Source organism: Heloderma suspectum, chromosome 1 (assembly GCF_057233095.1).
Source record: "Heloderma suspectum isolate Gila_16-S chromosome 1, 16-S_ref, whole genome shotgun sequence".
Lineage (NCBI taxonomy): Eukaryota > Metazoa > Chordata > Lepidosauria > Squamata > Helodermatidae > Heloderma > Heloderma suspectum.
The window spans coordinates 45880002-45895350 of NC_139458.1; the positions used below are offsets into that span (position 1 = coordinate 45880002).

At 45.3% G+C, this 15349-nt stretch overlaps 1 protein-coding gene across 1 annotated transcript in view; it reads right to left on the reverse strand.

The window, feature by feature from the left end:
* The window catches only part of NRXN3 (neurexin 3), a 1900058-nt gene that overhangs the window by 1326433 nt on the left and 558276 nt on the right, over positions 1–15349 (reverse strand). The window contains exon 6 of the mRNA XM_084841335.1: positions 3139–3342. Within this exon, the coding sequence (XP_084697461.1) occupies positions 3139–3342 (204 nt within the window). The remainder of the gene's footprint in view (positions 1–3138; positions 3343–15349) is intronic.

Below are 15349 nucleotides of genomic sequence, written 5' to 3' on the forward strand. Positions count from 1 at the left end.
GGAGACATGAGATCTGTCACATTCAGGCTTCAACTCTTTACAAAACGAGGCTCCAATATGGTGTGAAATGTGTTATTAAGGCAGAGAATAGGCTGCCCCAAGTTCCCATCTTGGGAAGGTCTAACAACTCCATGAAGAAGCAATATCTATATATGGGAATCCCTCCCCCTCCAAATCCATCTAGTCCTTCTTGATTTGTTTTTGCTAAAAGGTGCCGTGCAGGTGAGAGGGACATGCCAGCCCCTGCAGGATGCTCTGTACACTATGTTCGAAGGGCTGTTTGCTGTGCGGGCCGCAGGCTTCAGGCCTTTGAAGGGTTGAATACCATCTTTTGATATACCATGACTGATGGGGTAAAAGGAAGCTTTTACAACTTGGATACACAGCATAAAAGGATCACAGAAAAGACCTTAATAAACAGACAACCTTTAAGAGAAATCAAATTGCTTTTTTAATTAAAAACAGGGGGAAGCAAGCACAAGAATATTTAATACCATTCAAAGCAGTCTTTGCCAATGTTTATTTGTGGCCCATCAGATTATTCCAATTCCAGTTGCATAGCCTTCCAGATCAGCAATCTCTCATCATTATTTTTTCACCATACATTACCAAAATGTGGATTTTTATAAATGAACAAGGCTTAGATCTTGGTTCCTCCTGACTGAATATTACCTCAGAACTCACTACATCATAATGGTCTGAAGAACATCTCCCCCAAAGCAAGAGTTTATGTTTGGAATGCTTGGGATTAAACAGAGTTTTTAAAAATAAGGTCTCATAGTTGACTTCTGTCTTCAGTTTTATGACAATTTTGGTTATTACAGGAGCGTTTTAGACACCACTGATATCTGATCCCTTTGCAGATCTTCACTGCTGCATACCTGAGCTGCTGTTCTGGAAGTCACCTTTGGAACTCTGCAGCACTGAAGCTCCCTTTATGCACAGTAGCATTACTACAGTCCCTGCAGACAAGGCACAGCAGATCTGAAGTTTTGGCTTACTTGGGTTTATTTGTCCATCAAAGTGTAGTCAGGGGCTCCTTTTAGGGCCTTTAATGTAGTATGTTTTAAAATGAAAGTCTAACTCAAAGTTTTAGTCAAGGACAATAAAAAAGGCCTTGACCATCTTATTGTTTAAACTTGGAAAAGGCAGTTGCTTTGGATCCAGATTAAGTCACTGCTCCAGATGATCTGTATCACATGGTTCAAGTTCTGAACAAAGCTTCTGTTTCCCTGCCTAAGGGAAACTTAGGATCTTGTGTGGCTTCTGAAGCTGAATGAGGAGACTCAGAGTTGCTTCAGAAGTGATGGAGCCAGGAAGTGCAGTAGCCTTGTACTTCCTGTTTCTGCATGTTACTTCCAAAATGAAATGTTTGCATCTCCATAGGGGGAGGAATGCACAAGCTGTTCCCATATCAGCACCATCCTTCACCAGTTCAGATTTGTCGGAGAAGTGCTGAAACAGATGTCTTCATGAACTTCCCTGCCCCTAAATCCCCATCATATCTGAACTTTTTCTGAATGAGTGAGATAATGTAATACTACTACTAAGCGACTTATAGCAGTCTGAACTTGGAGAATTTTATGCATTTGGTGGGATGTCCTGAGATTGCCCTGTACCCTGTTCTTATTTCACTGAAGGTCAAACATTGCTTTCCCAGTCTGTACATTATGAGGCTGGATCTTCCATTATGAGCAATGACTTCAGGCAACATCACAGTTGCCAAGCCATGAGCCCATCAACAGAAAAGTTGACAGTGGATATGAACCTGGCAACATCTGAGATTTAACACTGCCTTTCAAGTCAGGACCTCAGAATGTGTGGCAGCTATCCACAGCTGCAATCCACAGCTTCTCTTCTGAGACCTTCTCAACAAGAGGTGAGTATTTCCACAGTCCACAAGTGGCAGAGAAGGGAAATTCCACCTTTGCCAGGCTCCCCATCTCTTGATAATTGCTAGCTTTTGCCAGCAGCAGAAAACCAAGCCATTTGTTTTCAAGGAAAGACATTATATGGAATTTCTCCTGTGAAACGATTGGGGAAGGGACACTATTGTTTTGTTTTTAATTTGTTGAAACAACATCATATCAAAAGAGAAAGGAACTGGTCTAAATACCAAATTTTAAGCTGTACTCTTTGTTTTCTTTGGGTGTGTGTGGAGATAATAGTATACTAGGTGATCTGGTTTTTTGGGCTGATTGTGATAAGGTGCTTTATACCTTATTATATAATGTATATATAGTTATATTCAAGCATGTAAACACTACATAAATGGCTTGACATTCCCCTGTCCTGCAGCAAAAAACTTGTAAGGTTTCCATGTGCAGTTCTATTTACATGCATACCTTGTCTCAGGCAGGAAGGGAGAGCCTTTCTAAATATATTCTGCAATTCAATTAGCATGTATTCATTTACATCTAAAATTCATTCCCTGCATGTCATTTTAGTTTAAAAAATGCTGTTCACTATTTTGTAAAGCAGCTGTGAGTAACGTGGGGCCCTCAAGATGTTTTGGCCTACAACTCCCATCAGCCATAGCCAGCATAGCCCATTGGTGAGGGATCATGGGAGCTGTAGGCCAAAACATCTGAAGGTCCACAAGCTGCCCACCCCTGTTGTAGAGTAAGCCATGAAAATTAATGGGCGTTCTTTATATAAGGACCTAGAAGACACCAGATGATAATAGGCATGTCTGAAATGTAAAATATTGGCCTCTTAGAAAGGTACCATAGCTACAGACCTTTCCCTTTATGGCTTTGCCATTGTTACCATACTTTACTTTTGACTGTTTTGAATAGTAGCAGGGAGGCTGGATCAATGAGGATGTGATTGATCAAAAGATGGACCGAAAAGCATGTCTTATACAAAGCTACCAGTTCGAGAACAAGAAAGGAAACTTAAAACAAACAAACAAAAGACTTAACCACGTTATCCATAACCAGGATTTAACCAAAAATCTCCATGCAATGATGGCTGGAGAGATTGCTTCTCCATGATTAATATTGTTACAAAAAAACCATCAGCGGCTACTTAAAATTCAATTCAACCAAACCGGCGGTGAGGGGGCAGAGGGGAAACAGACAAGAAAACAAAACAAGCTCAAACTAAAAGCTGAAGGGGAAAGTCTCTGTACAATACCTAGGTTGACCATGAGTTTGACACGGCCTCCATCCAGCTCTAGGCGCAGGGTATCAGCTGATTCGCGCGAAGTAGTGGCCATCAGCAGCCCATAAGCACGCTGAGACATAAAGCGGAAGGACACATCCTCTGCCTCAGTATGCATGACCATAGGCATGATGATCTTCATATACATACTGCCATCGTAACTCAGGATAGACGCCTCTGAAGAAATGAAGGAAAGGAAACATTTAAACATGAGTATCTATGTGTCCTTCAGATCTTGAAGGATCCCTCAGAAGCAGCACAGGCTGCTGGCTCCAATGTCAGTGGGCTATGAACCTGTTTCAGTCAGAACTCTAAAGGAGCTCTCTAAGGTGCTCAACCCTATCCCCCAATAGGATCAGCACCTTGGATATCTCCTTTAATGATCAGCCTGGTTCTGTCAGAACCCAGAGGAGAGTCACCACCCAAATGACATCAGAGACGTCGGTCTCCACTGCTTAGAAGTAGGGATGTGTGAACTTGCCCCTGTCCGGGTTCTCCCGGCACCTGCCCAACCCCTGCCCCTGCTTGCTGGTCCCCAGACCGCACTTGAGCCCGTCCCGAGCTCAGTGAACAGCCCGTACTCACCCCAGCGCCTTGTTGAGCGCCACACTCCACAGTCATAATTTTTTGAGAAATAAAACAGCAATCACAAACATGGGCATTTTTGCGCATACGCAAATATGTGCATTCGCAAATATGCAAATATGTGTGTTTTTGCAATCACCATTTTATTTTTAAAAAAATGGCGACTGTGGCACTCGACGAGGCTGCCGGGGTGAGCGCAGGCCACTTGCCAAGCACAGGCAGGGGGCAGGCAGGGGCTCAGTGTGCGGGGCTCAGTTGTGGGCAGGGGGGTTCTGCCAGATTCCCGGGCAGAATCAGGCACCTGTGCCATCCCTACTTAGAAGATACTGTAGAGAAATTGCGTCACTGCACATTGCTATATGCAAATGGTCAAGAGCACTTTCATGAACAGTATTACTGAGCAGACCTTGTCCTCATGTTACACACTAAAAACAGCACGTGGGTCAATTATCAGTGTCAGCAATGGAGGGGCTGTAGCTCAGTGGTAGAGCATCTGCTTTGCATGCAGAAGGTCCCAGATTCAATCTCTGGCATCTCTAGATAGGGCAGGAAAAATTCCTGTCTGAAACCCTGGAGAGCTGCTGCCAATCAGTGTTGACTAGGGATGGCTGTGGCTGGGAAATCATGCCCTTTTTAAGCTCACTGGATTTCCCCAGAGCCGCACAGTGCTGCGGACCTTTTCCTGAAATTTGGGAACATTTCTCATTTTTTTCTCCTCTTAAGTTGAGGGTTATGAAAATTTAACTGCAATTTGCATAATTTGCACACATTTCTGCTGTATTTGCACAAATTGTTGCCGTAATATGCTTAATTTGCACAAATTGCACCCACAATTTGTGGGCGAATTTTGCACAAATTAAGCATATTATGGCTGCAATTTGAGCAACTGAAACAAAATATGCCCCAAATTTGTGCAAATTACTCAAATCTGTGTAGAAGTCGATTTAAGGAAGGGAAAAAAACCCCCTAAAATCTGTAAACTGGCCCAACTCAATCTGCTTCGGCAAGCGAGCCTATGTCTGGGGGGCAGAGCTCATGAAAGCTCAGCAAACCTCATCCCCTGGATGAATTCCTCTGATATCCCTAGTGTCAACAATTCTAGATGGACCAATCATCTGACTAAGCACAAGGCAGCTTCCTATGTTCCTAATGGAGCTTCCACTTATGTACAATTTGATAAATAAGTCAGATACGGTGGCCATCAACTTTTATAATAGTACCTGGAAGCTCAACTTAAAGATCTCCTTATTTCTTATACATCAAGCTGTTATCTACAGTCAGTCAACAGCAGACTCTTTAGTGCTGTAGATACCTTTCTTGGTAGCAACCTCCTCCACAAGTCTCAAAAACAGAATATGTTTTGATGATAATTTACCAAAGTTCACAAGGTTCTCCATATTTACGACAAAAGGAATGTGAGATTAAAGAAGAAGAAGAAGAAGAGACAGACAGACTCTTCAGGGCTTTGAGTGTTTTGCTTTAAAAAGTCAGAGTTTGAATATATGTTAGTGAAGAGTTGTGGTTCTTTTTTCTGACAAGCTCCTCATCTTTAAAAGCTAAATGGTGGGCAGGTACATCGTGGTCCTCTCCATGCTGGGAACAGCTGGTATATACTGAATCGAGCTTGTGCAGATGGGTGAGAATTTTATTTCAGTTCATTTTTGGCAAGAATTTACCAAAATTCACAAAGTTCTTCATATTTGGGAGAGAACGAACTTGAGATTTTAAAAACCTAATGTGAGAGGAAGCAAAACAGACAGATTCACCCATCCCTAAATATTCCCATAATGGATTTATAGATATAGATATATACATATAATGCTCAAGTGCAGGTAGGGGTGTACAAACCCCACTCACCTTCATCCGCTGGGAGGTCCACGGGGGGGGAGGCGATTCAGTCCTCCCCCCAGAATCCTCCCTGGCTGCCTCCGCTCCACGGTGTGTCTCTGGACTTCCAGCCACAGCTGGTCTACGGACGCAAATGGCATCTGGCATAGCGGACGCCATCTGCGTGCCACCCTTTGGCCCGTGATAGGCTACCCTAAATCTTTACATAGCCTATCATGGCAAAAGGGAGGCACACAAATTGTGTAGTGGACGCCATTTGTGTGCCTCCCTTTTGCCATGATAGGCTACGTAAAGATTTACGTAGCCTATCATGGCAAAAGGGAAGGGCGCAAATGGTGTCCTCTATGCCGGACGCCATTTTGCATCTGCACAGGGGTAGCGGCCGGACCTGGCCGGACCCAGACCCAGTGGTGCCAGGTAGGATCCATCCGGGTCGGACTTCGTGGGATGGCAGGGTGGGGTGGTCTGTTCCGCCATAGGGTTGCACGAAAGTCACTTACCTGGTCTCGCACCTTGCTTGGCAGTGGGGGGGAGGTGCTTCGCTGCTCCCCCCGAAGTTCAAGCCAGGGGGGGAGGCTTCCCGCCTCGCCTGGCCGAAATTCAGGCTGGGGAGGAGGCGCCTCGCCTCGCCCGGCCGCGAAATAAAAAGTAAAAAAAAAAACGCCCCCGTGATAGGCTACGTGACGATTTACGTAGCCTATCACGGCTGACTTTGCAAATCTAGCTGTGATAGGCTACGTTAATCGTCATGTAGCCTATCACGGGGGCGTGTTGTTGTTTTTTTACTTTTCTTGGAATGGCAGCGGTGGCAGCCAGTCAAAAGACCGGCTGCCGCCCCCGCCCCTGACGAAGACCTGCCGAACTGCCGCCGGGACCAGCCGCTGGGAGGGACATTCGGGAAAGGTACGTCCCATTCTGGGGGGGGCGGGGGGTGGAGAATTTCTCCCCGAAACTACTTCGGGGGGCCGAATACGTTGGCACTCGGCCCGCTGAAGTTTCGGGGAGAAATTCTCCCCCATCCCTATTCCGCCATGAACTTGGGGGGGGGGGCAGATTCTAAGAACCCGGCCTCATTTGAGTCTGTGGCGGAACACAAGCAATGTTTGTGTTCACCCAAATTCTCTGAACATTGGCTCCCTGCTCATCTCTTCTTGTGGTTGTGATCCCTGTTTTGCACAAACGGGAAAATTGCACAAAACAAATGTGATTGAATGTGAAAATTGTGCAAAAAAATCTCAATTTTCAGAAAATTTTCAAAGTTGTGCACATTTCCCCCATAGCCATCTGAAATGGCACATTTTTAAAGTTGCACAATTGCAAACCTTTTTTTCATCAAAATTTCTGTATTTTCTGAATGTGAGCACATGTTCGAAAATTTGCAAACATCTTCAGACAACAAGTTCTCCTGCTAGCGCTCATGTTCCGGATTGCAAATGGGGTATGCTCACATGTTTTGTGAACAGAAATGAATTTTTTGTAAATCCCTACTCAAGTGGTTTGTTATTATTATTTATTTATTTATTAAAAATTGTTACTTCCCTAAGCTTTAGGGGATAGAGTAGATTAAAAATGAAATAGGCCAGTCTGTGTCTCTTATGCATGGCCTGAAGGCTAAGGGTAGACAAATATTGACCTGGATTTGGGGTGGCCAAATCTGTCAATTTCAATTTCTGTTGGATTCTCAGTTTCCAAACTCAGTTTATTTCATCAATTTCTGCATGAAAAGTCATATGCATACATCTGTATGCACATTTCTCCTAATAAATGCATTTTAGATACATTTTTGCCTAATATATGCTTTTTTGCAAGCAATGTCCTGTAATATAATACATTTTTGTATATTACTTTCATGCTTGCTAGGTGGAAGATGCAATCTTACAATCAATCAATCAATCAATCAATCAAATAAATAAATATATGCATTTTTGTGTGCATCTTCACCTAATATACACACACACACAATTGGAGAATGGCATTGCAAGATTCAGAGAAGTGTGAATACTGAAGGATAACAGCATTTCAGTTCATGTACTGATTTGGGAAGTGTGAATTAATTTCTCTCCCATCCCCACTGGGATTGATATCATTTTGTCACATGCATCATTTGCCACATTACATAAATAACCTAGGCTTATTACATAAATATTACATAAATAACCTGGGGAGAGTAATGTTCACCAGTTTGCTAATGGAAACATTTGCTATCTAAAAGTTAATGTGTGAAGATGCTTTCTTGAACTTCGAGATGTTTATGTACTAGGTGCTTGCTCCTGCTCCAGCTGGACTGTCCCCTCTGCACCACCAGCACTACCATCATGGAGCCATCTACTACCAACCAGGGTGGCCATGTCTCCTACTTTGCAGAGGGTAGTCCTCTATTTGAAGGGCTGTCCAGTCCAGGTCCAGTTTTAAGATAAAGAACCATAAAAAGGGAGAGCAGGGGGCCTTGAAGTTGCCCATCAACAGTCAGGACCTGGACAGAGGACTCAGCGGCCACATTAGTCACCTGGTCACAGCCTTCTCCACTATGGCGATATGTATTATATTTATATTTATATTATAGCAATGATCTCTATATTTGCATCTATGCATATAAATTAGCATGTGCCAAATTTATGCAAATCACTGTCCTTTTTTTTGGTGATGCATTCCCTCTTCCTTGGTGCTATGAATGTGGCCACTCTACAACCAACTGTCCTGTAGGACGGAATCCAGGGGAGAGACAGTGGCAGGCAAAGACAACAATAGGTGCTTATTCCTGCTGCAACTGGACTGTCTCTTCCCCTACTGCAGGACCATCTACCACCCACCAACTGCCCCGTGGGAAGGAATCCAGGGGAGAGATGGAAGCAGACAAAGGGAACAATAGTTGCTTACTCCTGCTGCAGCTGGGAGTCACTTTCCCATTATGGTTTTTTGTTGCATTGTGTTTTGTTTTATTGTATCCATGTAAGTTATAAATGTTGTGAGCCACTTTGAGGATGACACTAAAAAACAGGATACAAATCTAAAACACAAATCAGTCAGTAAATCCCACTGTTCACCAAGTTGACTGAAACCTGCTTTTGGTTACACTCATAAAAATGTATGTTATCATATGGGTATATTGAGCCTACACCCAGAATAGAGAGGTGGCTATTGGGTAAAGTAGGGCCACAACTTTATTAACAGTCACATAAAGAGATCTGCAACACAAACTAACAACTGTGCAGGAACTGCTCAGGCAGGAGCTGCCTCATGCTAGCCTGCCTAGTCAAGGGTGAGCCCAGCCCAGCTCAGCCCGGCCCTGAGCTGGTAACAATGCACTGCCTGCTTCCCCTCTATCTGGCCATACCTTTAGGGCAGGAAGCCCTATTCAGCAAGCCACAGGACCCTTTAATTCTGTGATCTGGCAAGTCCCAGGAAGGTTCCTTTCTCCACCCCCAGGTCAGGAGTGAGTGGAAATTTACCAGGCATAGGGATGTATGAAACACTTACCTGGTTTTGTCCAGGGACATCCGCGGTGCAGGGGAGGCACTCCGTCCCTCCCCCCAAAATCCTCGATGGAGGGGGAGGCGATCCATTCCTCCCCCCTGGAATCCTGCCCGGCCAGCTCCGCTCTGTGGCCAGGCTGCGGAGCCGCTGGCCAGGCCAACCTGCAGAGCCACCAGCCAGGCCAACCCCCAGCGGGGCCTCCAGCTGCTTCCAGGCTGCTGCGGACACAAATGGCGTCCTAAGTAGGGGATGCCATTTGCGTCCCCTATGGTAGCCCGGGATAGGCTACGTACATATTTACATAGCCTATCATGGCTAAAGCAGGGACGCCCTACGCCATTTGTGTTCCCATTTTCTCCATGATAGGCTACATAAAGTTTTACGTAGCCTATCATGGGCTACCATAGGGATGCCATTTGCATCCGCAGCAGCCCGGCAGCGGCTGGAGCTGCTGCCACCGGAGCTGAAGCCGCCACCAGAGCCACCGCCAGGTAGGCTCCGTTCTGGGGGGCTTTCGCAGGGTGGTTGGGCAGGTTGCTCCGTTCCGCCATGGATTCCAGGGGGCCGAATTCACTGGAATTCGGCCCCCCGGGATCCGTGGTGGAATTCTCTAACATCCCTAACCAGGCGCCATGTTTAAAACCCATTCAGAATATTCTCCCAAGCTGGCTAATACAATACTTTTACTAGCTTTTCTCCATGCTTTCCAACTTGATGTCTAGGGCTGCAGTCCTAAACTAGGACAGGCCAGGCCAGGCCAGGACAGGCCAGGACAGGACAGGACAGAAAGCTGCCTTATAGTGAGTCAGACGCTTGGTCCATCTAGCCCAGTGTTGTTGACACGGACTGGTGGCGGTTCCCCAGGGTTTCAGGTAGAGGTATTTCCAGCCCTACCACCTGGAGAAGCAGGTGACCTTCTGCACAGAAAGCACTAGGGAGTAAGCCCCTCAAAATATAGATGAACTTTCTTCTATATAAACTTGACAATGATTGTGCTGCAAGTGTTTTCACAGAACATTTCTAGAGTCCCATGCCATTGAAAAGTGATGTCATTTGCCAGCAGAAACCAACTTTGCCCGTCTGCTCCCACCCAATATCCTTGAACCAAAATTACTAGATGAATGCTGGTAACAGTTAGTGCTTATACCACCTACAGCAGGGTTGGGGAACCTCCAGACTGCAGTCCAAAGGTGGACCACAGTGCCATTTTATACAGACCTCTGCACCTTCTTCAAACTGTGCCCGTCTTTGCCATTCCAGCAGCAATGCAACACAGAGTGGCCAAGGTTGCAACTGCAGTGGGAGAGCTGTGCCATGGCTGGGGAGCGGGAGTGCTTCTCCTCTCCCATCATCTTCCTCAACTGTTCCCTCTTTGGCTACCAGTGTCAAAAGACACTGGCTGGAAGGCATGCATACACACTAGCTCAGAAGCCCATGCATAGAGTGCAGAAGCCTGTGTCATAAAGAACTGCTCTAGTCCCCATGCTCAGGAACCTGAGCCAGCCAGATTTTTAAAAAAAATATAAGAACCTTTGGTCTGATTCTTTTTTTAAAGAGAATTTCATGTTGATTCCCCACCACCACCACCAAAAACAAACTGCACATAGACAGGATGGTCTTTGCACCTGTCACATGCGAAATTGACATGGACCCATTTCAGACCATTCCATCCATCTCTATGTCAGATGTATATTGATTGGATGAGGAAGTGGAGCCTAGGGATGGGGGAGAATTTCTCCCCGAAACTTCGGGGAGGCGAGTGCCAACGTATTCGGCCCCCCGAAGTAGTTTCGGGGAGAAATTCTCCCCATAGGGAGCCGCCATTCGCGTAAAGTTTACGTAGACTACGGCGAAAATAAGGGCAACGCTATTTGCATTGCCCTTATTTTCGCCGTAGTCTACGTAAAGATTTACGTAGACTACAGCGACCAAATAAGGAACGCGAATGGCGGCTCCCTATGGGGGCCGCCAGTTGCGTACGCGTTTTTTTTTTTAAGTCACCCGTGATAGGCTACGTGACGATTAACGTAGCCTATCACAGCTGACTTTGCAGATCTAGCCGTGATAGGCTACGTTAATCGTCACGTAGCCTATCATGGGGGCGTTTTGGTTTTTTTTTTACTTTTTATTTCGCGGCCGGGCGAGGCGCCTCCTCCCCGGCCTGAATTTCGGCCGGGCGAGGCGGGAAGCTTCCCCCCCGGCCTGAATTTTGGCCGGGCGAGGAGGGAAGCCTCCCCTCCCCGACCTGAACTTCGGGGGGAGCAGCGAAGCGCCTCCCCCCCACCGCGAAGCAAGCTGCGAGACCAGGTAAGTGGCTTTCGTGCACCCCTAGTGGAGCCTGTGTGAGTTAACTGAAAGTAACTGAAAAATGACGTTTTTTAGACACGCATAAACCAGATAAAGAAATTCCTCAAAAACAGATTGTATGAAGCAATAATTTGGAATGCGATTTGTTATTTATTCGTTCAGTCGCTTCCGACTCTTCGTGACTTCATGGACCAGCCCGCGCCAGAGCTTCCTGTCAGCCATCGCCACCCCCAGGTCCCCCAAGTTCGAGTCCGTCACCTCCAGAATATCATCCATCCATCTTGCCCTTGGTCGGCCCCTCTTCCTTTTGCCTTCCACTTTCCCTAGCATCAGCATCTTCTCCAGGGTATCCTGTCTTCTCATTATGTGGCCAAAGTACTTCAGTTTTGCCTTTAATATCCTTCCCTCAAGTGAGCAGTCTGGCTTGATTTCCTGGAATATGGACTGGTTTGATCTTCTTGCAGTCCAAGGCACTCTCAGAATATATGTGATAGATATTACCTAAGTGGGACATCAGCATTTTAAAAAAATTGGGCCAGAACTAAACCAAAACCACCATGTTTGAAAAACGCCATTTCAGTTACTACATTTGCATCTTTCTGCTTCCGAAGATTGGTTTGGGAGGTTAAGCTGGCATCTGAACTTGGGCCACGTAATTGTGTCTTGAATATGCATATTCATTCCAATATTTCAGTTTTCAAGGGAACTATTGTATTAAACACACACACACACACCACTAGTTAAACCAAATGTGTCACTTTGCCCAGCCAAAAATGGTATCCTCCCCCCCTGCCCGGTAGATGTTGGGGGGTATAATAATGGGGTCAAGTAACACAGACAGAGCAGCCTCCTTGTACAAACATACTACCTATTCACACATCCACACACTATTTCACCTTTTCATCCACACAGCCCTAGCTGTTAGTGCAATCCAGCCATGGGGTTATGAAGGAAAAGCTATGTTCCTTTTTCACAAGTTTGCGCTGAGGAGAAGCAAAGTGCAATGTGTTAAATACAATCACGTTCTCTTTTGCTTCTGCACCCATGATGTTGATGCTTCCAAGCTGCTGGAGGAACCAAATCTACTGTATATTAAACACATACTTATTGGCTGCGCATACAGAAACACACACCCGACCTTCCTGTTCTTGCTGTGGATTGTATTAGGAAGTGCAGTTGAGCGTGAAATGGCTCTTTTTGACACCTTCGGCTCAAATGTGCCCTGCATGAGACTGTCTTTGTTAGGGTCTGCACATGCTTGTATAGCTGGCAAGTGTCAGGATATGTGTTGTGAGAGCTGTCAGAGAGCACATGGATTAACTTGAAATAAGAGCCCCAAAGTCCTTTCCTTTCCTTACAGTAGTATATGCTGTATAGTGGAAGCCATTTTGTACTAGCTGATGTGAGCTTTAGATATCTGATAATGAAAGGCACGACTCTCTAAAGACGTGCAGGGAAATATTAGGGGAAATATGACCCCTCTTTTATTTCAAAGTCAGGGATGTCACAGAAATCCACTGCGGATTCAAATGAGGCCGGATTCTTTGGAATCGCAGCGGATCAGGACCACTTACCTCCACTCCAGGAGGACTGGAGGCGGAACGGCACTGGGCTGCTTCTTCCAGCCAGAGCCGTTCACCTCCTCCCTGCCCCTGCCGATTGCCATGTCTTAAAACAAAAAAAGGGCGATCGGGAGGATGTGCCCATAGACTTATATGCAAATAGAGTCATGAATCTTGTGTATAAGTCTATGTGTCCATAGGCTTATACACAAGATTCACGGCTCTATTTTGCATATAAGTCTATGGGCACATGCAATCAGCGGGGGCGGGGGACACACATTAAAACTGGCAACTTCTGCGTTGTTGTTGTTGTTGTTTAATGCAGATTAGTGTGGCAATAGGACACAACAGACTGATGAATGCACATAAGAGAAACTAGCATGGACCAGAAATAGGCGGATCTATCCTCTCCTAGTGATGGGTAAGGGATATGTGACCAGCAAAGCTCAAGCTCATCAAACACACCGATTTCCACCACAAGGCTCATTTCAATTGAAGTATGTTAACAGAGTGCAAGGGATTTTTTTAATGTCCTTTTTTGAAATCTACATAACTTTCAAAACAGTTTTTTGGTGTGCAAATAGGATTGCAAGCTTGTAAATCTGCAGATTTCCAATCACAAATTAGCTTCTGTTGTTGGGTGGTATAGAAATGTAATAAACAAATAAACAGATCAATAAATAATTATATCCGGTCCACATTTGGTTCCAGGAGATGCAAATAGGGATGTTGCAGGCACCCGACTGGGTCCAGGAGTCTGTTGGACTCCCTCCTGCTCGTCCCCCCAATCCTGAGCCATGCAAGTGGCCGGGACTTACCAGACCTGTCCACTTGTGCCTGGCAGCCACCTGTCCTCCATGCAAGCCACCATTTTTATGGAAGATGGGGGCTCTAGATTTTCTTATAGCTAGTGTTGCGCACAACAGCAGCCATGAAGGGCCATTTCCACCCTTTTCATAAAACTAATGTTGTGGAAATGGCCCTTTATGACTGCTGTTGTGTGCAACCTTAGATATACAAAAATCGAGAACCCCCATCTTCCGTAAAAAATGGCGGGTTGCATGGCATGGCGGGCGGCTGCAGGGTGCTCCTGGACCGCTCAACGAGCCCTCCAGGGGCTTGCGTGGCCTAGCTCACATGGGTGAGCAGCAGTGGCGGCTCCTCAAGAGCCCAGAAACCATGGACTCAGGCGAGTCCATCCATCTCTAGGTGCAAATTGGGTAAAGTTTGTATAAATTTATGGAGCCAACAAAGGTCTTCCACATCTGTAGTTATGGGTAAATCAGGCCTTCTCTACCCAAGGCTTTTATTGTGCACTCATGATTGGTCACCCATGGTTTTTTACAGGTCCTTTACATGACATCGTCAACTACTAGGGCCCCTTCTGTGCTTTCTGGCCATTATAGCAGCTTTATTCTCAACAGGGAAAATGTGATAAGAAATTTTATTGTGCTCTGAAGCACTCCAACAGCTGGTGAATTTTCGGTGAATTTCTGGAATCCCACTATATTACAGCTGTTCCACAGTGCCATCTAGTGGCCATATAATGAAACATATGGAACTTTCCCAGAAAGAAACCCCCCAGAAAAAACCATGTGTAAAGGAGACTGTCTTAATCCCGTAAGGAATCCAGAAGTAGAAGCCCTGGTAAGGGTGCAGGATTTTAGACTCATGTAGAGAAACCCTAAGAAGTAGCCAAACTCTGGAGAGAACAAGAGTAAGTCACAGCTGTACTGGCTGACTGGTAGAAGGGGCAGCACAGAAAATTCTAGCTTCTTCATCAGCCAGGGGGATTGGGTTGGGTGAGGCTAAATCAAGCATAAATCTGGTGTGTGTTGAACCCTTTACATATATTACGTTTTAAGAATAATGTGCAGAGATGGTCTGTATCCACAAAAAGACTCAGGGAAAGGAAGATCAAAAAGGGGAAGAATGGATATAGCAACAGCGTTTGGCAAATGCATTCCACAAGTTTTTGCAAGCCCACCCTTGTCCTCATCAGAACTAAACTGAAGCTTCTTTAAGGTTCAGATGCTGCAACTATCCATACAAGAAGCAGCAATATGAATACCCATGTCTGAGGACAAAATATGAGACCTCTCTTTTAGATATCAAACTGCAGGGGGAAAATCTATTTATTTATTTCATTTTATAGCACTCAATAGCTGAAGCTCTCTGGGTGGTTCACAAAAATTAAAACCACAAAGCACAGCATTAAACAATATAAAATATGAAAGCTTAAACCAAAATATAACAGTACAACCAGAATAAAACCTAGCAGCATGCAGAGATTTAAAATGCAGATTTCAAACACCAAAGCTAAAAGACTTGGAAGCTAAAATGGAAAATACTGGGAAATTAAAATGTCTTCACCTGGCACTGGAAGGAGTATGTAGATGCTAGGCAAA